This window comes from Leptinotarsa decemlineata, unplaced genomic scaffold, assembly GCF_025532065.1.
Source record: "Leptinotarsa decemlineata unplaced genomic scaffold, Ldec_3_MD MMD2_tig00026345_RagTag_RagTag, whole genome shotgun sequence".
Lineage (NCBI taxonomy): Eukaryota > Metazoa > Arthropoda > Insecta > Coleoptera > Chrysomelidae > Leptinotarsa > Leptinotarsa decemlineata.
In genome coordinates, this window is record NW_027412696.1 from 1,616,644 (window position 1) to 1,643,953 (window position 27,310).

At 33.5% G+C, this 27,310-nt stretch overlaps 1 protein-coding gene across 1 annotated transcript in view; it reads right to left on the reverse strand.

Annotated features, from left to right (window-relative positions):
- Nucleotides 1-4,338: 4,338 nt before the first annotated feature.
- LOC111512159 (cytochrome P450 9e2) overlaps nucleotides 4,339-27,310 on the reverse strand; it is a 46,434-nt gene continuing 23,462 nt past the window's right edge. Inside the window, exons 5-7 of the mRNA XM_023168261.2 lie at nucleotides 19,297-19,435; nucleotides 13,504-13,731; nucleotides 4,339-5,886 (exon numbers count right to left, since the gene is read on the reverse strand). Of these exons, the coding sequence (XP_023024029.2) occupies nucleotides 5,450-5,886; nucleotides 13,504-13,731; nucleotides 19,297-19,435 (804 nt within the window). The 3' untranslated portion in view covers nucleotides 4,339-5,449. The remainder of the gene's footprint in view (nucleotides 5,887-13,503; nucleotides 13,732-19,296; nucleotides 19,436-27,310) is intronic.

Sequence of the window (27,310 nt, forward strand, 5' to 3'; positions counted from 1 at the left end):
CACTGTGACACCAATGTTGAAGTTATTTTCGATGGATGTGATGATGACGGAACCAAAGCAACTGACAAATATTATATATTTACAAGTGATGAGTCAATCGATTATTAATTTGAACAAAGTATGGTCCTGAAAAATACTTTTTTGAATTCAGGTACCGGTTGCGTTATTTTAACTGATTATAACCGTGTTAGGAATCACACTTTAAAAGGTAAGACCTCGTTAGTCCTTAGGTCGCACAAGTTTCTCAACTTCTGAGAGTTTTCGTTCGTATGGGGGCGACAACTGATTAACGGAAAAACAGATTTTTTTAAACAGATATGTGAATTGATAGATGTAGCCTACGTGGTAGAAGATCATCATGAAAAATGGAAAATGAAACTCACAATGTTTTTTCACCACTTGCATTTGTAACTAACGGTTTTGTCCTATGAGAACATTTTCAAACGAATACAGTTAAATTCCGTTTGAAAATATCCTTATATGATGAAACTGCAGTAGCGGTAATTACAAATATAAGTGTTGAAAAAAGATAGAAAGTTTTATCTCTCATTTTTCATCAAGATATCTAATCATATTTTTGCTGATCCCATTCTCCATGAGCTACTAGAGCTTTACTTTTATATATATATTCCTGAACTTTCGAGTCAACTGTTCAATATCCCATTTTGCTTCATCCCCATTTGCTTCATCCCCTTTCGGAAGTAGAAAACTGTACATCTTTTGCTTCCAGAGATTCTCTAGATTAACAATTTTGCCAATAATGGGCAAACGGGAATAACTTTCCAACACATAATAGAAGAACGTAGGCGTAGGTTCTTGAATGTGAAGACTGATTTCACATTTGCAAATTATCTCTTGGCAGAGAGGCATGAGTCCAGCCACGACTATGATGTAGGTATTACATTTGGGAAAAGAAAGATTTGAAACTCGATCTTTTGGAACGCTCAATTGATAGCTTAGGGATTTCAAAAAATGTACGAAATAAACAAATAGAATTGAATTCTTACCCCCTGTTTTCTAATGTGAAAATTAGTTTGTTATAATTCATTTAAGTAGATAAATGGTCATATGATCGAAATTATTATATTATATGAAGCACTGATAAAGAAGAATAGATACGAGTACCTGAAAACATGATTATAAGCTAAAAACGCTCATCGTTAGCCCGGTCAAAATATACATTTCAAATAACAAAAAATTCCGGTGGAGCTGAATTTTGGTAGAGACCAGAGACGATAAAGTAGCAGAAGTCCCTATAGATTCCATGTTTGCTTAAGAAATTTTTCAAGGTTAGAGTTGAAACTTTTCGAAAACGGCTAATTTTATCGAATATATATATATTGTATATAAAATATTGTATACCAAAAAATATCTACAAAAATTATATATTGGCACACATTTGCACATCACCTGTGGGGTAGCATACGTGGCGTGTTTTCTCAACGTTCTTCTTCTGGAAGGCCTACTCTACGATCTTTTGTAACGGAGTTTTTTCGGAAAATACCGAAATTATCGATTTTGATATTGATAAAGGTAATCGATTTCAACTTCAGTTCTGATTTCTGTTTTTATATTGATCTGATTCACTTCAATTCCGACAGCAACAGTCATGTCTTCTTCGATTTCTAATTTCTCTTCACCTCACTGGATGTTCATGAATTGTTCAACTGAAGATTGATAAGATGTGTTTTTTTTCGATATCACATGAATCTCCATGTATTGAATTTATCTAAACATTCGATCATGACTGCCTTGGCAATTAATGCACACTGGTTAACACAACAATCCTAATCTTCTACAGCCACTTTTTTGCAATTGCAGAAATAGTGACTGAGAGTTTTTTCGAAGAAGAAGATAGTATAGTTCATCCGTTTATTTTTTTTGTGTTTTTTTTTGTCGAAACATACTTTCAACTGTCTTCATCTATTCCATCAAAGATTATTCAATTATCATATGCGTTGAAATTTCACAACTGAATTTATCGAACAGCGAAAAAAGCAAATCTACCAGTTGAACAACTTACATACCAATCCACAGTTGATTTTCTGGTGAAGGCATCACCCACATTTCTCACACTAGAATCCACCATGCCGAAAATTACTTTTCGACAACGTTTAGTCTAGTCAACAAGTCATCTGTTCAGTATTTTGTTTATTTTTCAGCCTGTTTAAAAAAAAGGGGTTTTCCCTCTATGTTGAAAGATTGTTCTCGTTCAGCCTATATTGTCTCCAACCCTCTTTTTATTGTATATTAACAAAATATCGGAAATCCAATATATTGCTTCGATGACGACAGGACATTTGTCTCGTCATTCCATTTGAACTCCAGGACATCGTCTGCAGACGAACATCTCCACCACAGGAGGTTGCATATTTTAATGAGCATCTAGAAATTATTTCAAATTGGAGTTAAAGTAACCAGGTTCAATTCAATGCCACAAAGACACAGGCATCGGTTTTCTCCAGAAAGCACAGATAATTCCGCTTTCTACTTCGATAAGGTTGAAGGGGATTAAAATGGACACCAATAACTTGGCACAAACATGTCGCTTGAATTGCAAAGGCTGCTTCTCAAAAGTTCAGAACACTGTTCCGCACCAGAAAACTGCACACTATTGATGCTTCATAAAGCTCAGATCAGAACTTCTTTAGAGTATTGTTTTCATGTATGGAGCTTTGCCCCTAAGCATACCCTGAAGCCGCTGGATTCTATCCAGAAAAATGCCATCAGCTCGATTGGAGACTCGAACATCAATTGCAATCTCAATAGTCCGGAACATCGAAGAAAGGTTGGAGATTTGTCTCTCTTTCATACATACTTTAACGGTAGGTGTTCAAGTCACTTGGCACATGTGATTCCACCAAGAGCGGTTCATATCAGAAATACGTGACGGACTGTGGCTGCTCATCGTTCTGAGGTTCAACTCAGTACACCTCAAACTGCACTGCTTATGAACTCACTCATTTGAAGAACTGCGTGTATGTGAAATGAACTTCTCGAGAACGTTTCTCCGAATGAATTTCATCTCCAGCGATTCAAATCCAACGTGAATCGCCATTTTCACATGGGCACCGCTCTCAGAGCGTCTAAAAGTTTGTGGAGATCAAATAGTGAAGTGTTGTTTATGAAAAAAAAAAGTCAAACGTTTATTGCAAATTAAACACAAATGTGAAATTTTTTAAAAATTTCATTTGGTACAAAATGTAATAGAAGACGTTAGCAATAAACACGTGTATCCACTCGGAAGGAACATTCAACTCGGAGAATAGAGTAGGCACTTTTTGATCAAGTCCAAACGGGTAGAAGGGATTTAGTTTCCTTTGAGTGTATATTCTCATAATTATATATTTTAAAGATATGAAATACCCAAATAGGCATTTTCATTATTATTCAGGGCCTGACTATTTATATACGTCGCATTTGTGTGCATATCATGTTAATCTTTCAACTTTTAGAATGCCGATACCGTAGAAATTGTTATCTTCAGAAAATAATGTATGAAGACAGTTTCTGTATGTGATCTGTAATTTTTGTCTGCTGTATCTTTGATAAAACTAATCTTTTTCGAGAAAAATCCAAAAGTCCATCAAATAATCAAAAATTCTGACCTTCGACCTTGAGTAACTTCTTTGGCACACATGCGATTTATAGGACTTTTGAAACTCCATTTCTACCGGTATATTCAAAGTCTCTACCAAAATTCAGCTTTGCCAGAGTTTCTGTTATCCGATCACAATTTCGTGTATATTTTGACCAGATAACCAGATCCCTGAAATAATATTTCCAGAATGCATTTCGTTTGGTAGCGAAACCGATGTATTGATTCATTCCTGCACTAGGGGTCGCACGTTGATAAGTAGGACGTCGTTAATACTTAGCTCACAAAAGTTTCAACTTTTGAGGGTCGTCCTTTGCAGAGGAGCGACGGCTGGTTATCAAAAAACAGGTATACACGCTTTAGGGTCAAAACTCTTGACGATGTATTGAAATCAATTGAAAAAAAAATAAATTGAAAATCGAAATAAAGGAATATTTGAATGATATTTCGATTAGTTGAATTTAAAAAAAAATGTTTTGAAATTATTGGAACACTCTTCCTCTGGAGGTATTCAAGCTTCATCGGTTGCAATGAGTTATGAGAATGGAAAATTAAATTATATATAAAACTGTGAAGTTACGTAAGTTATGTCCATTCAATTCTTACTTTCCAGTTCATCATTTTCTCCATATAGTTTTCGGAAGCTACTGATGAACCATTTGACGATACCAGTACAAGCGGAAATAATGGACAAATTCTCACATTCTTTAAGGGTGTGACAGGTAAAAAAATCAACTCACTTTTCATAGTTATTATTTATTATCCAAAAAAAGTTGAATTCCATACCCCATTCAAAGTTATAACATACAAAAACAATGATGCTCATTTTCAAGAAACGGCTGGAAATGTTTTTGGATGGGTTTGCAATGAAATCATGAAGGTGACATGTTGATGGAAGATGCGAAGAGAAAACAAACCATATATTCAGATACTAAACTCAATAAATTTCAATTATAGTTCCTAATTCCGTTCAGAAAATACTATAAAGACATACCACTCCCAAGTAGAGTTTACAACAATTCAAAAGTATTGAAAACATTTAACGAAAGTCATTTTTTTGTGATGAAAAATCAGTTTTTCATCGACCTTTTTTGGGTATTTGTTACCTTCTATAATCTGAAAAATATAAAAATCATAATGGAGAACTTTACACAAGTGAAGAAGGACAAACTTTTCATATTTCATATCATTTTTCATTTATCATATTTCAAAACTCCTTTGACATCTGTAAAGAAATAAATAATCAAAAAGGAATTACTGCCAGTATATTGGAACTTTTTTGTCTATTTCTGCAGACGGAGGCAGATTTTGGCCTTCGAAACGTTAAGATGAGTATTGCATTATTTCTTAACAATTTTTTTGATAGACAAAATTGTTAAATACGACAAGTTACTGATAAATAGAAGATTTTTTCTCTGCCCTTCTACACTTGTATAAAGTTCTCCTTTATAATTTTTATATTTTTCAGAATGTGTAAGATAACAAATACCCAAAAAAGGTCGATGAAAAATATTCAGAATATTATCGCTCCAATCACCTTTGACTTGGAAAAAACTGAAATATATCATTCAGATTGAGAAACTCCAATCAAAGAGTATGTGAGGTTTGACAAAAGAGATAAACTGCATCTTCTGCATTTCTTGTATTTTAAAACTTGCGTTTCAAGCATTCAGTTCATAATATAATAGAAAAAATTACTATCAACTAAACAAATATTTTTGACCCAACAATACTTTTATCACCTCAGAAAGACACAGAGACATTCTGGTTGATATCAATGAATCAAATCATTCCCGGGCTCGCTAAATGCAATATTTAGATAGTTAGATGACAAAGCATGTCACCATATCATTAGGTATGCAGTTTCGTCATATTCAAAAATATGCGTTTCTCAGGTGCTAGAAACATTGACTTCTTGCGATACTGTATTGGATTTGGTGTTCTGTCATTAGGAGAGATTTCAAAATTCAATAGAAGATAGAATATCAAAGTTTTCACCGTTATTATTCCAAATCTGATACTCGGGCAATTTCGCGGTCCCATTCCAAAAGGCATATATTGGAATGGTTCAATTTTATTTTTATTTTCATCGTTGAATCGTTCTGGATCAAATTTATATGGATTCTCAAAATATTCTGGATCATGATGTAGCGAATAAAGTGGAATCCACACTAATATACCTTTTTCTATCACCAGCGGTGGTTCGTCTATAGTTGCTGGTTCGATAGTATACGTTTCGGTGCAAGTTCTTTCAAATCCTGATATAACTGGATGTCTTCTTAAACTTTCTAAAAAAAAAAAATTCAAAAATGAATAATGTGTGATCAAAACATCAATAGTTAGCGCCAAACTGACGCATTTGAAAGAGTGCCCGACTCACGATCCAAATATCGTTGGTTCTAATTTATCATAGATATTTTTCTGGCAAAAATTATTCTTACTAAATCTTACTTCATAGTAGTTTTTATCGTTGACACCAAAAAAAAACATCAATTTTTTTCAACAATCACATAATTTTACGTGAAATGAATGTTTTTCACATCAAAAAGTGGGATGAGTGTAATTTTCAAAGATAAAGGTAACTACGGTGAAAATAGTTGGCTGAAATCAATATCCAATCAGTGTAATGTATTTTCGATGACATGAACAAAATTAACTAAGGAAGGCAGTATCACTAGAAACATCATCACTTTGGTTGCATTAGAAATAATATAATCAGTGAAAATATGGAGCCAGAGTAGAGTCATACAATTTTTGAACCATCAGCATATCATAATCTCAGTCAATAAAATACATTATTCGTGATAAAATGAAGTATTTATCAAATCCGATTGTGATTCATAAATAACACGGATGCATCAAATGATACAATCATGAAAACAAAATATTTCAAATGAAATATATTTTCACTGCCTCAAGGCAGATTCTAAGCTTCAACATCGATTGCCAACCGAAATTCGTGCTTTGTCCTCCACTGCATCGTTCAGAGCCTTGTTCAGCTTGGATGAACGTCGATTGAACACTCTGTGGAACTTACAAATACGCACACATGTTTACAAAACCTTGCTCAGCTCTGATGTACGTGGATTGAACATTCCGTGAACCTTACAAATTGCTTCTTTGTAAAGAGAGATGTCATTGCATTTCCTTACTTAGGTTTGTTCTTCAAGAAAGGTTGAGTTCACAATGCGCTTCTGTGCTGAATTTTCTTGTGCATCTTCTTTTAATATTTTCTAACACATATAATACGTTCACAAAAGAATAAAGGACAATACGGAAAATAGCAGAAAGTAATGGTTTCTCGAGGGGTATTATAGGTGATATTATAAGGAAGATAAAATTTGGGTTGAGGATGAAAGAAATCTCGACTTTCAGAAACGACGAATACCAAGATGAATATATCTCAGGTGCATATCACCTACATATGAAGATTTTGGAAATATTTTCAAGGAATTAGGTATAAAGATAGTATTTAAAACAAGTCATACACTACAGAGCCTTTTAGAAAATCCAACGAACAAAGTTGAGAATTCGGAAAAGTCTGGAATTGAAGGAATTAAATGTAGGGACTGGGAGGCAAAATATGATGAACATACTGAAAGATCTACTAAAATAAGATATAAGGAACACTTAGCACACCTGAAAGATGGAAAACTTGAAAAATCATCAGTCGCCTATCATATTTTGCAACAAAACAATGTCCATAGACTTTAGGTTCATTGAGATTATTTAGACAAGTTAACAACAACAGGCATCTAGATGCTAATGAGAGTGTAGAAATTAGTAATCATAATGATATTATGAATAATGATGGTGGATCAATACCTAACATTATATAGCTTATTGAAATAATATTTTATATATCAAGATTCAGCTGATTATCAGATGAGGCAACATTGTAAAATTAATTTGGGACCAGAAGATAAAGCAACGTTGTGAAACTAATTTAAGACGATTAAGACGCAGGTATCTAGCAGATGTATTTATGGTATACATATATGGTATAGTATTCAGTTCAATATTCTTCTTGAAGATAATCACTAGGTGATTGAAACACCATTTGGTGTTGTGAAAAAACTTCAGTAATATTTATTACTACACCAAAAGTTCCAAACTGTGCATCACAAGATATGGTTCTGCCTAGTCCCACTGATGAGACGTATGATGGGTCAAAACCGCACTGTCCTGTTGTTGTTTCATAATGCTTTTTATTTTTGGTGGACATTTATCTAGTAACCTACTGCAATAATCAAGGAATTGATTCACTAAAGCAATTATATATCCTCCGACACATTCATTCAACTCATGCATACAAACGGTTGTTTTCCAGATATGTTTGGATGTACTCATAAAAGTATTGCCACATTTTGGAAAGAGGGACCGGCCTCCGGTTGAAAAATATATACTCATATAAATGATTATCCTTTTGCGAAAAAATAATTTTTAAGAACAGACTCATGAGCTTTTTTGTTACGGACCAATTATTTAGTGAATATCAACAACGGGCGCTATTCGAAAATCTGTTGATCTAGTTGTCTAGGTCTTGAGAGAAATCAACATGAGAAGTCGAGCATGTGTTATTTTCCTGAAGCATTCGACTGCGTCGTATGACGGTCTTTTCAAAAGGTTTAAGTTTCATTGAGTGAGGAGGGTACTACTCAGGTTATTCGAGTCATAATTATTATGGAACAGCTGTCTGTGTAAATTGAAGCGTTCTCGACTATGAAACTATCAAGAATAGGTACATAGATAAACTGAATAGGAAGTTATGTGAGAGTATTTGCTTTTCGACAGTTGAATAGAGTATTGCCTTTTGACGCTCTGAGAATTGCTTATTTTGTTTTATTCCGGTCACATAACAGTTTTGGAACAGTTATGTGGGCTAATTCTCCTCATTCTATAAAAATCTTCAGACTTCTAGAAAAAAACAAAAAGAATATTGATGAATACCACATATAGTGATCCCTGTGACCCGCTCTTTGAAAAATGGGGATACTACCACTATCATTCATGAAAATGAATTCATCCATTCATTTCGTATCACGGTGTTCATCATCATGATACAAAAAATGCAGATCTGTTCATACAACCTCGATACAAATCTTCAAAATCAATGAAAAATTTATGGGAATTTCTCGAACAAAACCTTCTTCAAAATGAATATCGAAACTTTTCTCCTGTAAAACTGTTTTAATGGTACTCAAGGTCATTTGAGTACATTTATTATGCCTTTTTTTATTTTAATTTTTTCTGCCATGTTTATACATAATATTCGTTTCTCGAAACTTTTCGAAACATATTGTTAACAGTGAATAATATTTATCCGTTAGATTCTTCATCGGTATTTCCTCAGCCAGTTTCAATCCAAACAGTATAATTTATATTTCCATGTGGAATATTTTCCATTCCAGAAAATATTCAAGAACCTACTGGTTGGAAGGCGGTTTCACGACGATGAATATTCACTGCATATTCTCTGAACCGTGTCAGAAAGTGCACTCCGAAACGTAATACCTCGTTTACCATCGCTACAATTTTTGATATTTTGGAATAGTTCGAATGGAAACGATAGTTGATCAACAAAATATACAGAGAGCATATTTTCATCATATTTCAGTATATAGTTATATAAAATATTTCGAAATAAAACTGCACTCTTCACAATTTCTGAAATACTTGTAATTGAGTACACGTTTTTTTTTTTTTTTCATTCAAGTCACAACTTTTACTTTCCATACTCATTGTTCATTTCCTGATATTTCTTGATATCATTTTTCTGATGAGAAAATCTGAATATTACATTCCTGTTATTCCATTCTCATTTATACATGTCTCTAGAAAACATTGCCAGTTCAAGGGCTCATTGCGTACTCTCAATCTCTTATTTGAAGCCAATTTCAACAATCTTGTTTTCTGTACCAGTATGTACGAGTCTTCTGTTGGAGATTTGTCATATTCTTATAGTTTCTCTCTATATATTTTGGATGGACGGTACTTCCCACTCGGGCGCATCAGGTCAGGCTCCTCCTATTAAGGTTGACAGGAACTTCGTCGGGGGGGGGGGGGCGCAGCGGTCTTGCATGAAGCAATGCTGCCACCAATTTTTTGTTGAACTTTTTTTTTATGAAAACAATTGAATTTTTTTATTAAGTCGCCTCCTGCACGGGAGATCTTTTGTTTTTTTTTCACATATACAGCCCCCTTCACGTGGTTATCCGAACCACTCCGGCCTGGATACAGGCGTGTATAAAAATGCCCCGTATTGTCAACTTCAGAATGGGCTTTCACATAATTCAATTATTATCAAAACGGACTAACACACAACACAAAACGCATCCGCGTACCTTCTTTGTGAACGGACGTTATCTGCATATTCGTCCACTAGCATGGCCACCACGAAACTCTTTTTTTTGTAGTCATGATGTGTGTTATCCATAGATTGCTTTCCTTCTGTGATCCAGTGCCTCACATCCACATAAAACCTATCAAGCTATTTCTGTCCGTTAGGTGCATGGTCTCTGTGAACAGCCCTATGTTCTTCAGTATCTTCTCAGTGGAAAATGTTAAGTAATTGTTATTAGCTGATCCCTGCTCTGGTGGAGAAGTTTTTCTATTTTCTTTCCAAACAGTTTGTTTTTCAATTACTTTTCATGTTTCTTATAGACCCACTTTCCAATCTGGTTCCACAACGAAGATTTCGGTAATGTTACTGGTAGTAGGCCCTGCATATAGTATTGATGATACATATCAGAGTGTTGTGACACCTAGTGTAGAGTCAATTCGGCTAGTACTCTCAGTCGTGCACGTCATATCCAGACCAGTTTTGATGTCACTTTTGGACTTATTTGTACCCCAAATGAAGCTTGGCTGTCAATGGAAATATTGATTCATTCATTTCATTGATGTTCTTCAACAACAACTGAGTTTATAAGTCGATTCTGTGCTGAATTTTCTAGTGCATCGTCTTTTGTCCTTTCCTACTATATATGATTGGCTGATTGATTCGGCCGTTACTTGATGAAGATCCATAGTAATTTCACAAACTACACTTAAACGATTTGATCTCCACTAACTTTATTGAAAATAATCATAACATGTTTCGCTAAAACATTAGCTTTTTCAAATGATTAATACATCCAAGCATCCTTACATTCATATTTATATACTACAGGTAACCACAATCGAGACTACCAGAGATTCAGGTAATTTCTTACAGGTAGTCTCGATTGTGGTTACCTGTGGTTCAAACGGATATATTCATACATTACAATAGGTAATAACAGAGGTCCTCAACTTAATTGGAGTACCTAAATTTTGTTCACCTGAGACAATGTGGGTACGCTCATCTGAAAACTGGCGAGTAGACAAGATCGATTTGATCATTTGGTTTATCACATCCGCAATATTTATGCTTATGGATTTCAAGGTATTTCAAATGATTGAGTTTCCAGCCCTTGCTTTCAAAGCACAGTGCAAAGCAAAGCAAAGTGAAAAATTTCCGTATCGTTCATATTCGGGAATTTGTGGTTGCATTCCAAGGAATGATTTGAAAACGTCGAATCATGTTTACCTAGCCTGAATGACCTTTCATGTTCAGCTTACCTGCTTGAGAAATAACGGCCACATTATCCCACATAAACAATAAATAAATGATAAATTCTGAAAAGAAAAGAAAGATTGACAGTTTTCGAGTTTTTTTCGAATCGGCAACGTCTGAAACTGCAACGTCTGCTTAACGTGAATATCCTATAAGAGTTAACATCAATTGTCATTTCAGTTAATTGTATTCATTTGAAAATGTCCATATATGACGAAACTGCATTAACGTCAGTAAAAAATACAAGTGGTATGAAAACATGTAGTGTTATTTCTCATTTTCCATGATGTTCCTACCACGAAGTTATGGGTACATTCATGAATTTATCAACATCTCCAGTAAATTAACAAACTCTCAAGATAATATATCCAATTCAAAACATTAGGCAGAAAGTGCCTTATGTTTTGAATAGAATAGTACCAAATGATTACGGCAGCTACTGATCATGAAGAATGGAAATTCATGAAATTATGGGACTTTTAGCACGCACTAAATCAGTCAACAGAAACAAAATTTCTTTTATAAATAGGTATACACTAGATTTGAGCGTCTAATATACTGATTCGAGACCCTACAGAAGACTTCTTTTCACCTTTACATTATTGTATTTTGTTTTCATTGAATGAGTTTCACTTGATATCACATTCTACAGAAATAACCCTATTGGACTTTGAGAATTGGTTGCCATCAATTTTTTTAGATTTTGAAAAAACAGAGAAACATATTGAATGTATTTTGGGAAAGGAAGTTTTTGGCTTTCTACTACTCCATCCTGATAAAATATATGGGGGAATCTTCCGAAGAAAGGAAGGAAGTAATCATTTTTAAAATAAGGAACTGTTTACATGGATGTGTAGATCATCCAAAGAAGTAACTTTCGGACACAAACTGGAAGAAAAAGCCCTCCTGAAACAGCTTCTTTCATATAAACATTGAATTACACGAAAGGAAAATTATTTCAGTTAGTATTCCAAACATTTGTTATGGAATTAAATCAGGTAACATTCATAGGAATTCTATATTGAATGAATTGTAGAAAATTGCACTCACATAAAACACTGTCATCCTCACTGGTAGACATCGATGTTTTGCCGTAAGACACTTGCCATAGGGCTCATCAGCACCAATCTGGATATCATTATACGTATAATGATATCCAGATTGGTAGTGATGAGCATAATGATATCCAGATTGATAGTGATGATCCCATTATACGTATAATGATATCTAGATTGATAGTGATGAGCCCAGAGGCAAGTGTCTTACGGCGAAACATCGATATCTACCAGTGAGGATGACAGTGTTCCATGTAAGTGCAAGATTTTAGCATTTATTCAATGTAGAATTCCTATGAATGTTACCTGATTTTATTCCATAACGAATGTTTGGAATACAAACTGAGTAGAGAATAGTGTATTCTGTATAATTTAGTGTTCATATAAAAGTAATTGTTTTGAAAGAATTTTCCTTTAAATTTTTCAATTCAATGTTTATATGAAAGTAGCCATTTCAGGAGGGCTATTTCTTTCAGTTTGTGTCTGAAAGTTACTTCTTTGCATGATCTGCACATCCATGTATAGAGTAATTTATTATAAAATTGATTACTTCGTTCCTATCTTTGGAAGATTCCCACATTTTTTGTATCAAGATGGAGTAGTAAAACGCCAAAAACTTTCTTTCTCAAAAAAAATATAAAATGTATTATTGAGAAATTGGTGTATGTATTATTGGAAGATGAATTATCTTCGAAAATATCATGATATTAAAACGATTTGTTTTGAGCTCTACTTGTTTACCAAGCAAATTTTTGAAAGCGAGAAATGGCATTGTTATAATGATAGAAAAAAAAGGACGTGCGATTCACGTTGAAATTATCAACAAACAATCTGAACCAGGCTCAGAGCTCTTTTGGGACAATATATTGAATTTTTTGCATGTCTGCTTCTTGACATCGCTGGTCTCTTTCCTATAATCGAGATTCTAAGTTTCAGATTGAAATGTTATCACATATAAAACGGCGCATAATGCTTGTTGGCTTCTTTCACATTACCCACGAAAATAGTTCCACGAAGTTGATTGTAGTACGTGGTTACACACTCCTACAGAAAGCAAATTGAAGTACGAAGTACTTCCTGTTCATTGTTTTACTCGCCGACTTCGATCAACTTCGCGAGTAGTCTAGAGGAAGCTTTGAACAAGTTTTGACTACATTTTCATTCTATAGGAATTAAATTGTGCAGTAATGTGATGATCGAGAATCGATTTAACAATACAACAGTTGGATGTCAATAAAAATTCAAGTTCCTACCTGAAAAAACCATGTTCATATATTTCATTTCCAATATGCAGGAATACGTTAACTTTCCGTTGTTGGATTTATTTACTTCTAATATTTCTTTTCTGAGTTTTTCCTGTATATTTTTATTCATTGCAAGTTCATAACACATGAATACCAGAACACCGGAAATAGTTTCGAATCCTCCAGAGATGTAAAGCATAGCTTGAGCTAATATATCTTCGTTGCGAATTTCTCTACCTGAAATTTTTCACATTATTTCTAAATTGTAATGATAAGTGTTTTTTCAATAAGACACAAGTGCGTTCTTTGAGTAACACATAAATCCATGATTAGCTGAATGAACATCATTATTAGAAAACCTTTCTTTCAAATATCGACGATGCGTCAAATTAATGAAGGGTGAGCATCAGTATGGCAAGTAAAGAATGTATAAACAGCCATGCGTTACTGAAATCCTCACAGAATAATATTTGAGAATAATCGTAATGAACTTAGCTTCATAAAATTTCGTCAGTCAGAATCACTAGAAATACATAGAAAATATACAAAGTGTCCTCCGTTGATCGTTTTACAATGACCTACTCCGGAATTAAATTCGTCTCTGGTATAGCATTGCGTGTGTTTCTAAATTCATCACTCAATTTGGTCTTCAAGATCACTACTACTACCAAGTCTGTGGAGACATTTTCAATATTTTGATTGAGAACTTTGGAAGAAGTTCAATGTGTTGAGATGGGGTGATCTAGACAGTCACTCCATTCTGAATGATATATATGTTGCAGTTTGGGCAGCAAGTGCTATGAATGGTTTCGAATAAAGTTGTAAATATCTCTGAATAAATATCTGTGAAAATAATTTCAAAGCATTTCCAAAATAATGAAACTATAAATATCATATAGAAGTCTATCAAATCAAACTGAATGCCAAATCCAAAAGGTAAATTCAACCCTGCAGAAAGTTGTGAGCAACTGACTCATAAATTTGCGTCTCAGCATTTTATTCAACTAATCATCATGAGAATTTTCGCAGATCACCAAATAAATATTGACCACTGATGTGGGCATCTGTGACTAGCATAGATCTGACAGCATAGATCTTAGACAAGAGTCTAAGTGAAAAATTGCAGAAGAGTTTTAAATTTGCACCAATAAATAATTTTGAGCTCGATTACAGTACAGGCGAAGGAAAATGAATATCCAGAAATAATCAGAGTCCCGGAGATTTCATTTCTGCTGGTCAACACCATTGTGAAAAAAAACATAGAAAATGAACTAGTTGGCATATATCGACACTGAATATTATTGAAGAAAAAGACTTTGCAGCCCACGATGATAACCAAGCCACAATAGTAGAATCTATATCTGAATCTGAACGAGAGACAATGATAATCTGAGGTCAGCCTTGAATTGACTGAGATGTTAGTGGATTGTTCCAGATGAATATATGTATTCTGAACAGGCTACTTCTTCAAGTGGCCTGAAATACTTTCCATACTGAATCAGCAGGCAGAAAGTTGCAGAAGCTTGATTCAACTAAGCATATCATTCCATATAGGAACTATACTTCAATCAGGGGTAGAACTTGCATTCTAAAATATAAGAAATAAATACAAAAATTGTAGTAGTGAAGAAAATTCATTAGACAGTATTCTGAACAAGACATGATCAAATGTCACAAGAAGATCCCTACTCAGTAGCTGTCATTGTTACAAAAATTCAAAGAATTTATTGGATATACTTATCAACCGAAATTCAGCTGAACCAAAGGGATAAGCAGAAAGGTTATGTAACATGTTGAAGTGTTAGCAGGGTATCAAAACCGTGTCTACCAAACCCAACTAAATGCCAAATCTAAAAGGGAAATGCAACTCTGCAGAAAGTTATGAGCAACTGACTCATTAACTTTGCCGGGCATTTCAATATTTTATCCAACTGATCATTATGAGGATTTCCTTAGATAATCTAATATATATTGACATGTGATAGAACCAGTGATATGGCCATCTGTAACCAGCACAGAATTCACTGGATATATGCACTTACCAATCTAAATCCAGCTGAATGGAGAAAGTATTATTTAGTTGATTCCCCTAAGTTAGAATCAACATAATTCAAAATAAATCGAATATAAAAGCAAATTACAACATTTCACTAGAAATGCTACTGCTTTTGAATTGAAATTGGGAACAGATTTATCTATCCATTTTGTCAGTTGGATCTCGAAATCATCTAAGGTTTTCAATAACTGAGACAAAATGTGTTTGAAGTTTTCGATGTATTTGAACCAGGCTAATATTGGTTTCGACAAGCAATGGTGCACACATTTGGATAATGTCAAACTTCTGATAACAGAGCTCAATGAAACGAGAAAGAATAAAAAAAAACAGCTCTTATAGCATTGAATGGATTTTGTCAACTTTTGAACTTTTCTGATGAAGGAGGGTGAACTGGAAAAAATTCATATCTAGTAAAAGGAATCATCTCCAGTGTGATGTGTTCGCTAAAAAATTCAATTCAATTTCGAGAGATCATGAATTTGATATTTATTAGAAACATTTTGGATATTTCGTAGTGTGAAATAAGGGTTAACCCATTAAGGACCCTGGGGTCGTTAACGACCCACTTCGGATTTTTATTGTCAAACCTAACTTCTTTTGCATAAACAAAAGATCAAAACTTATTTCCATATTAGCATTGTTCACCTTCTGCATGCCGGACGCTTGTTTCAGGGTTTTTGTGATTTTCTGGCTTCAGAGAAATTGTTGAAAATAGTATTTTTTTCTTGTGCGTGCAATGACTTCATATTGAAACTGGTAAGTACCTTTTTTAGTATTTCATTGCTTATTTTGGTAAATTAGTACAATTATAAAAGATGGCTCACAAGTTAGGTTATAAGAAATCAGACTTCGAATGCGTGGTTGCCAAACTGCATGTGTTTTTTTAAGTGGGTAGTTAACGATCCCTTGAGCCTCAGAACTTCTTGAATATTTTTATTGGTTATTTTTTTAGGAAGCGCCCACTCACAGCTGCTGAGCTTTTAGAGTAGATAGAGAATTTAGAGGCAGATGATGTGATTCCAGACGGAATTGTGATATTACCACATAAAGATGGTGATGAGAGTGCCGAAGATTCAGGAGACGAAGACTGTAGGGATTCGGACCGTCTTTGTGTAGTACAACTAAATGCTGAAGCAAAGTTCTTTTATGACAATTCCGACCCCCCAGAAGAAAGCAAAGAAGCCGCAGAAGTAACTCAGGAGACAATTCAATCCTCTTCTTCTAAAAACTTACCTGTGAATCATAATATTGGAAAATTCATTTTTTCACAAACATTGCCAAAAATTGCAGATTCCAAATGGCAAGCACCAGGTGATTTCCAGAAAAATGAAACCAAATAGATTTTTTTGAACTATTTTTGACCCCAGAAATTATTGAAAATTTAGTGAGTTTCTCATGCTTCTATGCTGCGAAAAGAAATAAAGCAGGATTCCAGTTGGATGTAAGCGATATGTACACCTACATAGGAATTCTCCTTTTGAGTGGATATGCTCCATTACCACGAAGAACAATTTATTGGGAAACAAATGAAGATCTTCATAATCCTCTGGTGGCCAAGTCTATGCGCAGAAACCTTTTTTTTGAAATATCTTCTAATTTGTATGCAGCAGATAACGATAACTTGCCTCAAAACGATAAGTTTGCCAAAGTAAGGTATCTTATTGATGCACTAAATAATAACTTTTTGCGATATGCACCTGTTGAAAGCAACATATCCATTGATGAATCCATGATTCCTTACTATGGAAGGCATGGATGTAAACAATACGTAAGAGGTAAACCTATCCGTTTTGGATATAAGGCATGGGTTGCAGCACTAAAGTACGGATACTGTGTACAGTGTCAAGTGTATCAAGGCAAAGATGATAACATGGATATCGACAAAGGTATTAGACTGGGAGAATCAGTAGTATTTCATTTTGCAGAAATACTGAAAAAACATTACGATGATCAAAAATTCTCCCTTTATTTTGACAATTTTTTCACTTCTGCAAAACTTATCACATTGTGGGGTCAAAAAAGGATAGGAGCAACAGGTACCACTAGAGGAAACAGAACTGGCAAATTCAAACTGATAGAAACTGCCACAATGAAGAAGCTTGATAGAGGCTTCATGTGTCCTGCACTTGATAACCATAATAATGTGGTTGGTGTTCGCTGGAAAGATAACAATATTGTCACGCTTATGTCTAATGAGTATGGGTTAGAACCAGTGGCCAAATGTAAAAGATATTCGGCAAAAGAAAGATCTAAAGTCAACATATCATAGCCTTACGTTGTAAATAGGTATAATACTTTCATGGGGGAGTGGATCAGCTGGATAATCACGTCTCAAATTACCAAATTGCATTTAGAGGCAAAAAGTGGTACATTCCGCAAATTTTTTGGATGTTCGATGTATGTGTCACAAATGCATGGCTTTTAGCGCGTGAGTATGGATACAGTGAAGACAATCTTACTTTCCGTCGTACAGTTACATAAGCACTCTTACTGAAATACGGAAAACGAAGCACATGTCCAGGACCGAAGAGGGCAACATAATCTTACGACACATAATCTTAACTGGACAAAGAAGAATCCGATGTGTGGTATGCAAAAATAAGACCAACAAGTCTTGTGATGCTTGTGAAGTTCCGCTACATGATTAATGCTCTCAAACGTATTAAAGTTGATTTCAAATAATATAAAGTTAATAAACCACCTTATATCTCAAGTGTACATTTATTGCACTCCTAAGTCCCAAGTGGTCATTAACGATCCACCTCAAAACTCAAAAACCAAAAAGATAGCATTTTTGAAAGTATTTTTCTGAGTCATTTCTGACGTTCCTTGAACTGAAAAAGTTATCAGAATAACCAATTTTGGAAAAAAATAGTTCTGGGCCTTAATGGGTTAATGACAAGTTGGATAAAATGAATTCTGAATTTTTTCATTCGAACACAGTAACATTCCTGGACAAATTTGTATTTCTATTCGATGAATTTTATTTTTTCATGCTAGGGGAGTGAAGGCCCATTATTTCCAAAAATAATTGTACTTTTTCAAATATAAAATTGAACTGCAGACCCAAGTTTTGGAATATGAGTATCAGGTCTGATTGTGATTAGTTTTGCATTCTTCACAAATTATTACAAACATGACAAACATTCAAGGTTTATATATACTATGGAAGAGAGAAATCGGGGTTGGTTGAGGTCAGTTGTGAACATTTCTTGTGAGACTCATTTACAGATTCACTACGTGTGCGTACAAATACAAAATACTATGAATAATTTTGGTTGAAAAGGGGATTTTTGTCGGCAACCTCCTTTATTTTCAACGAAAACCGATTTTTCAAGAAGCAATCTACAACATATTTTTTACACAGCCAGTTATGTTTATTTTCTACATGCCAACTATGTCTTCAATGTGGTCAGCAAAACATTTTTGTGAACATTCAGTTATATAGAATGGATATTGTATTTCTTGACTTGATAGTTGGTACTGGAAATTCTGAAGTGAAATGAATCTTGAAAACACTTTCTCAACACCAGAACAAAATTACGGTCTCTCGACGCGCGTTTAGCTAATCAAGTTAGCATCCTCAGGAAATCATTACGAGTAAAAAATATTATTGTTGCAGTCACTATGATATAGATAACCTGAAACTGATCTGAATTGATCACAATTTGAACAATGAACTGAATGAAAATAATATTTCAAAGTGAATAAACAAACAGCAATATTAGCAAACAATAGATAATTACCATCCTTTTTTGTATCCAAGAGTATTTGTATCAAATCTGTTCGCGCTGTTTTACCTTCTCTCCTCATTTTTATAGATTCATTCAGTACCTCAGTGAAAAATTTCGAAACTCTGGTGCTGAACATTTTAATCCCTAATAACTGAAAAAAAAAATAATTAGTAAAATACGAGTGGAGTCCATTGAAGATGTAATTGACGTAATCATATTCATTTTCGGATGAATTTCGTGAACATTTTCGTGGTTTTATACTTTCATGAAATATACTGACCTATATTTTTGATCAACAACAATAGCAAGTGATTGCTGATTATTTTTTCGAGAAAACGTTTGGTCTGGTTTCGAAAATCAACGTTTCATCGCAATCTGAATTGGTGTTTTCGAATTATGTTGATTCTTTTCATGAACGTGAATGATGTTCGGCTACGTCATATGGATTAAATGATAATAATAATAATGATAATATCGTCTTTATTATCTTGTGATACATTTAAAGCAAATTAATCAGGAACAGTTAATTTATTATATGAATATAAAAGGCGAAGTTCAATTTACATGATGATAAGTCAAAATTCAATTGCTCTTCCACTTAACCTCAAAAATGTCGCCTAGTACGCGAAGGAATAAACAAAAAGGATTTTTAATTATCTTAAAATATTATGACTATTTATAGATTTGTAATAGGTAGGTATCTATAGGGTCGTTAATAGTTCGGGTCAAAATTAAAATCAATTCAGAACATTATGGTTTGGGTGTCAAAATTTTAACACTTTTTTGAATGATTTTGAAGATTGTCTAAGCCTAATTTATCCGACAGTGGATGAACTGATTTGTACTGGTGATTTTAATATTAACATGTTGGAATGTCAGTCTGCTAATGTTATAAAATTTTCCGCCATTGTTGACTCTTTTGGTTTAAATAAAATTATTGACTCTCCCACAAGAATTACAGGGACATGTGCTACCTTAGTGAATTTGATGATTGTTTGGAGCGAACTGGTTATAACTGAAAACATTATTGATAGTGTAAGAATATCCCACCCTTATATGGTAGCTTGTATGTTAGGAGTACCAGGAAAAGCAAAAATCTCAAAATTTGTTAAATATCGTAGCTTTAAATATTTTAACAAAAATGATTTTCAGCGGGATTTGTTTCAAATTCCCGTATTTCGTATTCTTGACCAAAGTAGTGTTGATGAGAAGGTGTCATTTCTTGTCAATGGTTTGAATAATCTATTTGATAGACATGCCCCAATAGTGAGTGCAAGAGTAACCAAACCAAGGGCACTATGGTTGACGGACACAATAAGAGATATGATAAAAACAAGAGATGAGGCTTTGCTGAAATATAGAAAGACAAAGTCGAAGGCTAGTTTAAGATTTTACAAAGATGTGAGAAATCATGTAAATATAGCAATAGAAAGGGAAAAGAAGGCATATTTTACTTTCCACTTTCAACAAAATAACTCGAAAAAATGTGGCGTATCCTGAAACAAAATAAAATAATTTTACATAAGGACAAAAGTATTCCAGATTATCTGAAAAGTGCTGACGAGGTCAATGATTTTTTTGTTAATTATATACCAATAATGGAACCTGCGCCAAACTTACTTGAATATTATAAAACTAACTGTTCAACTACCTCAAAATTCTGTTTTAAATAAGTGAATGATCTTTTTGTTTTTCAAACAATAAATGATATCAAAACAAATGCAGCTGGTACTTATAAAACTATGTTGTCCGCATATTGTTGAGTACATTACTCGCATATCAAACTTTTGCCTAACTGAAAATGTTTTTTCTGAGATGTGAGGCAGTGCTGTTGTGAAAGTGTTACCAAAAAAAAAATATTCCCACTGAATTTAAAAACTTATGAACCATTACCAGAATTCCACATTTTACCATCGGTTCAGTCTGGGTTTCGGAAGGGATTCAGTTGCACTACAGCATTGCTGCATGTTGAATATGATATCGTCAGAGCTTCAGACAGAGAACATTGTACAGCTTCAGTACTTCTTGACTTCAGCAGAGCCTTTATCACTATAAACCACGATTTATGGATATCAATTTCACATTACGTTCGTCTGTCAACTTCAGCTATCACCTTGCTTGCCAATTATTTTAATGGAAGAAGTCAAAGAGAGACTTATCTTTGGAGCTGAAATTTCTGGATTGGAATTCGCAAACCAACGACGAAGAGTGCGTTCATTAATACTATTATTGTCAAATGCCTGGTTGATTTTCAGGTCTGTTTCGGCAGCGCTTTGGATTTGTAGAAAAGAATTGGCCAAAAATATCTCAACGACATCATATTGTAATGAGCTTAAAGGAGGGAAAAATTTGAAATTTGGAGAAAATAAACAGCATTAATGTATAGGGTACGGAATTCTCTATCGATCAGCATAAACCATGACATGACATCAAACCGGACAAAACTTTTGAAGCAACATAATAATTGATATATAATATTGGTGAAAATGAAGCATATCCATCTGAAAGTATTTCACAAATACACTGAAAAGCTGGATGCACCTCATTTTTTTTATTAACGCGACAATTTTGAAATGGTTAGACATTTCATAACAACACTAACATACACACACATACGATGATCGAAGCAAAGCATATACTCCGTAACATTAGCAAATATGGCAAAACAAAAATCATCAATATCCTGAAGAATATCAAATCCTGAGCAGATAACAGATAGATTAGTTTCCGTCACCCATTATTAGTTCTGAACTTGCAGTATCAATTTCTCTCCTTAGACTTTCAAGAGAGAGAAAGAGAGAGAGAGTTCGATATTGGTGCTCATGTGTTTATGGAAAGTTATTGTGAAAAAAAAACTACAATGGCGATAACATCAAGTCTTCCGTTTTTTCATCCAAACCCATGAGACTTGTGATGAACTGTTTGGACTCTTTGGTGTAGTATTTAATATTACTGGAGTTTTTTCCAACACCAAACCACCAACACCAGATCACCAAGTGATCATTGTCAAGAGGAAGATCAAACTTGGAACTTGCATCTTCCTCTTGAAGATGATCACTTGGTGATCGGAACACGTGTCGAGATGTTAAAATAACGGTTTGATGTTGGGAAAAAAACTCCAGTAATATTCAAACCCATAAGATTTTCAGGTTGAAAATTTTGAGATTGTCAACTTTGAAATTGACGCGAATTGATTTTCAGCAATTTGGAAATAATTAGATAATATCTTCAATTCAGCGATAGCCTGATGAATGATTATCGAAAAATGAGTGAATATTTCACCAGACCTTTTCATCGCTTAAATATGATTTCTGAAATGAATTGTGAAAATCATGTACAATCGATTCCCATATTTTTCCATCAGATTACACTTATATCACAAAACATTTTGAGTGGAAGGAGTATTATTTCAGGGGAAAGCACATGAAGTTACTTTTCATGTCAATATTTGGTATCTAACGGCATCATTGTTATGAGAGATTGAGGTAGGTAGGTAGTATTCATAAATATAATGAAACTAGTATGTTCATTTTCGTTTGAGTGTTTGGAAAATTATTCTTTCATTTTATTTTTCGTTCTGTTAATTTTTTCCTCATATCAAATATCTGGAAGGACTTTTGGTGTTGAGATCATTACCGCTCCTCATTTCATCAAATATAATAATACACAAAGTACTCATATCATACTCGAATATTACTTGCAAGTCTATGATAAGACTGAAATGACTGATATATATATATATATATATATATATATATATATATATATATATATATATATATATATATATATATATATATATATATATATATATATATAGTGTGACCCATTTAAAATGGAACCACCCCTGTAGAATGTGCATTTTTCAATCAATCTCAATTTTTTTTATTGAAATATTAAGCATGAAAAACTGTATTTTGACACTAACTTTCACAATTTTAGTTTCATTTCCAAGGCACTCTATGGTTTTTTTTGTTTGTCAAAAACGGCAAAAGTTTATTAGGCAATTTTTGTTTTCAAATTTGACTACACCACTGGATTCGTAGTCGTTATAAATCAAAACTGTCAAATTTTCATTAAAAAATATTTGTTAACAACGAAGTTACAACAACTTCAATTTTGGAAACAAAGTATTTGTTTGTAATTTTTATTCAGATTATAGACATATTTGAGATCTGACAACACTGTCATCACCAAGTAGAACACCAGTGAATTTGTACAGTGAAAATCCGAAGTCAACAGCTCAATGCGTTCTACAGTTATAACTCCTGAAAATATGGTAATGTGAGAGATTTGTGGTGCAAGCGTTTTGTAATAAAAATCTGACTACGCCACTGGATTTGTGGATAATATTCCCTTAAAATCATTCATTTGAGTGTAGGTTACGAGAAGTGTATTCTAGAATAACAGAAAATTAAAAATTCATTTTCAAGTTATGCAGTACTTAGTACATTCTTCCGTATAGCCGCTAAAATCAAATTGATTTAAAGCATGGAAATCATTTATTCAATAATAAAACACAGAGCAGGACAAAAATTGTTCCCTGTAAATTCTTCATAACTCAGCTAAAACAATCTTTTAGAGGAGATATCAATAATTTGAGGAAGCTGAACTCATTATGCGACTCGTAAACTTCTGTTTGGGTGGTTTCTAAAATAATCTAAAACAGCACCTTCGTTTAAATTTCTTCTTCGGTGATTATTTTTTAAAATATGTTTGCTGACTGCACCGGTTTCTTTAAATGTTTTGTTAATTTTACTGACGGTGCTTCTGTCAATGGGAAGTCGATTTGGATGTCTGTGATTAAATATCCTAGCTGCTTCTCTTTCACTATGATAATTGTCCCCAGAAATTCTCACAATTTCAATTCTTTCTTCTAATGATAATTGCAAAGCCATTATTAAATGCACGTTACTAACAACTATTATTTTATTTATGATTAACTGTCAAAATCACAGCCTACTGTTGATTTATTATAAAACCTTTGCATAATGAGTGGTTCCATTTTAAATGGGTCACACATATATATATATATATATATATATATATATATATATATATATATATATATATATATATATATATATATATATATATATATGGTATATATATATATATATATATATATATATATATATATATATATATATGGTATATATATATATGGGTCACACATATATATATATATATATATATATACAGGGTCCTGCAACAGTGGCGCGGTGTTCCATATCTCTATATAGGAAGCAGATAGGAATCTAATTTTCTAGGCTGAAACAGCTGTCTACCGGTGGCTCTTAAATTGACATCAATAGGGGAATGATCAAGAAGTACTTACCCTATATATATATATATATATATATATATATATATATATATATATATATATATATATATATGGCGCGCGGTGTTCCATATCTCTATATAGGAAGCAGATAGGAATCTAATTTTCTATAATATTACCTTATTGCTCGAGCTCGACAAAATAAAAATATTGGCGGTCACACAGGGTGTTCGATTTTTTCTGGGCGGATCCCAACTGTGTCTTTTTAAATGGCAACCTATATTTTTTATCGCTTTTTCGGTTTCTTCATAGAAAATAAAATAAACTTTATGTATATCTGCACTTCGAAAATATTGATGGTTTTCGAGATATCTAGCATGACAGGTTTTTTTTTCCAATATTCGTCACTCAGAATATTTGAAATTATAAAGTGGTGCCAAGTCCAGTTGGAATTTTTTTTTGGTCGAATATTCTACATTGGTAACTCTCTCAAACGATATATCTGAAATCGACCTGTGATATACAGGGTATGAAAAACCGCTTGCCAAATATTGTAAATGAAAATTTGCAAAATCTTCCTTATATTAAATGGAACACCCTGTATATTATTGATCCATAAGAAGCGCCAACGAAACCTCTACAAATTTCATTAAGTATTCCCTATGGCTAAGTTCAATAGTTTTTCTTGAATGAGCATTTCTTTCGAAAAATGGTCATTTTTTCAAAGCGAAATCCATTTGACGACTGATAAGAATATACAAAAAATACCCTTTCCTTAAAATATCGCCCATTCCTAAAATTACCTGTTGCTAGATAAACAAGTTGCGAATTACATCACAAAATGGACGTTCTTGAATAGTTACAATAATTTCAAAAATCTCGGAATTTGTGCCATATTCTTTCGGTCTAAAACAACCTTTCAGCGAATGAAATATTTATTGGAAATCAAGTAGTCTGGCAAATGACAGAACAAAATATTTGGCTGCAAATGAATATTGAAATTTTTAGTCAATCGTGAAGTTGAACTGTCGGTATAATTTCATCAGAATGTTGTTATCAAAAAGTGATTTGATTGATATGATTTTCATATTAGGTGAATCAGACAGGAATTGTTTATTGGCAAGTAGAATTTATTCTCAACGGTATCCAGATAGAAGGCATCCAGATGAAAGATCTTTCCGAAAGGTCTTGGGACGATTCGTTGAAACTGGATCTAATAATTATTCCAAACATGAGCGCATCAAGCCAGCTACTAATGAAGATAATGAATTGCAAGTACTTCTTGCTGTTGAAGAAGATCCTAGTAGGAGTCAACGACAAATTGGGGAAATAGTGGATATAAGTGAGAGATCAGTGCAACGAGTATTGAAGAAACATCGCTTGCATCCATACCACGTTCAGTTACATCAAGAACTACTGTATGCTGATTTCGAGAAAAGAGTGAGATTTTGCAATTGGGCCATAATCAAAATTCGTCGAAATGAATATTTTTTCAAAAATATTTTATGGTCGGATGAATCGACATTCCATAAAAATGGATTTGTAAATCGACATAATTACCATTATTATGCGACAGAAAATCCTCACTTATTGAGACAGGTGGATTATCAATATAGGTGGTCGATAAATGTCTGGGGAGGCATCATTGGAGAATATGTAATTGGTCCATACTTTTTTGAGGGACATATGAATGGTGCAATGTATCTCAATTTCTTACGAAATGATTTACCAGGTTTGTTAGATGATATTCCTCTTGACCTCCGCAATAGAATGTGGTTACAACATGATGGTGCACCTGCTCACTATTCGGCAGAAGTGAGAGATCATCTAAAAGAAGTATTTCCCAATAAATGGATAGGACGGAATGGGCCTGTACGGTGGCCCGCTAGATCACCAGATTTGACGAAACTAGATTTTTTCTTATGGGGTTACATAAAAAATATGGTTTACGTTGAGCCACCAACTTCTCCCGAAAATATGCTACTTAGAATAACGAATGCTTTTCGCAGCATTACACCAGCTGTCTTGCGCAGGGTAGAATAGTCTTTCAAACATAGACTTCAGCTCTGCATTCAAGAAAATGGAAGACATGTTGAACATATTTCATAAAAGTTTCATTATCAACCTTAATTAAACTCTCCCTTTTGTAGTTTTGTAATTTGCCAGTTGACAAATTTGAATATCTAGCTCTGAATGAATATAATAACATGAAAAAAATAGTTATTTATAATTTTTCTTTCTTTTAACTTGTTTGGTTTGATATTGCACGATTTATGAGTGAAATTCTGCATCCAATGAAAAAATAATTTTCCATTTAGCAAAAAGTGATAGGTACATACATTTATTTCGTTAAAAAATATTTGTTTGGACACCTTCTAATTTACAAAATTGAAACAAGATATCTTTCGTATATTTTTATCAGTCGTCAAATGGATTTCGCTTTGAAAAAATGACCATTTTTCGAAAGAAATGCTCATTTAAGAAAAACTATTGAACTTAGCCATAGGGAATACTTAATGAAATTTGTAGAGGTTTCGTTGGCGCTTCTTATGGATCAATAATATACAGGGTGTTCCATTTAATCTAAGGAAGATTTTGCAAATTTTCATTTACAATATTTGGCAAGCGGTTTTTCATACCCTGTATATCACAGGTCGATTTCAGATATATCGTTTGAGAGAGTTACCAATGTGTAATATTCGACCAAAAAAAAATTTCATTTGGACTTGGCACCACTTTATA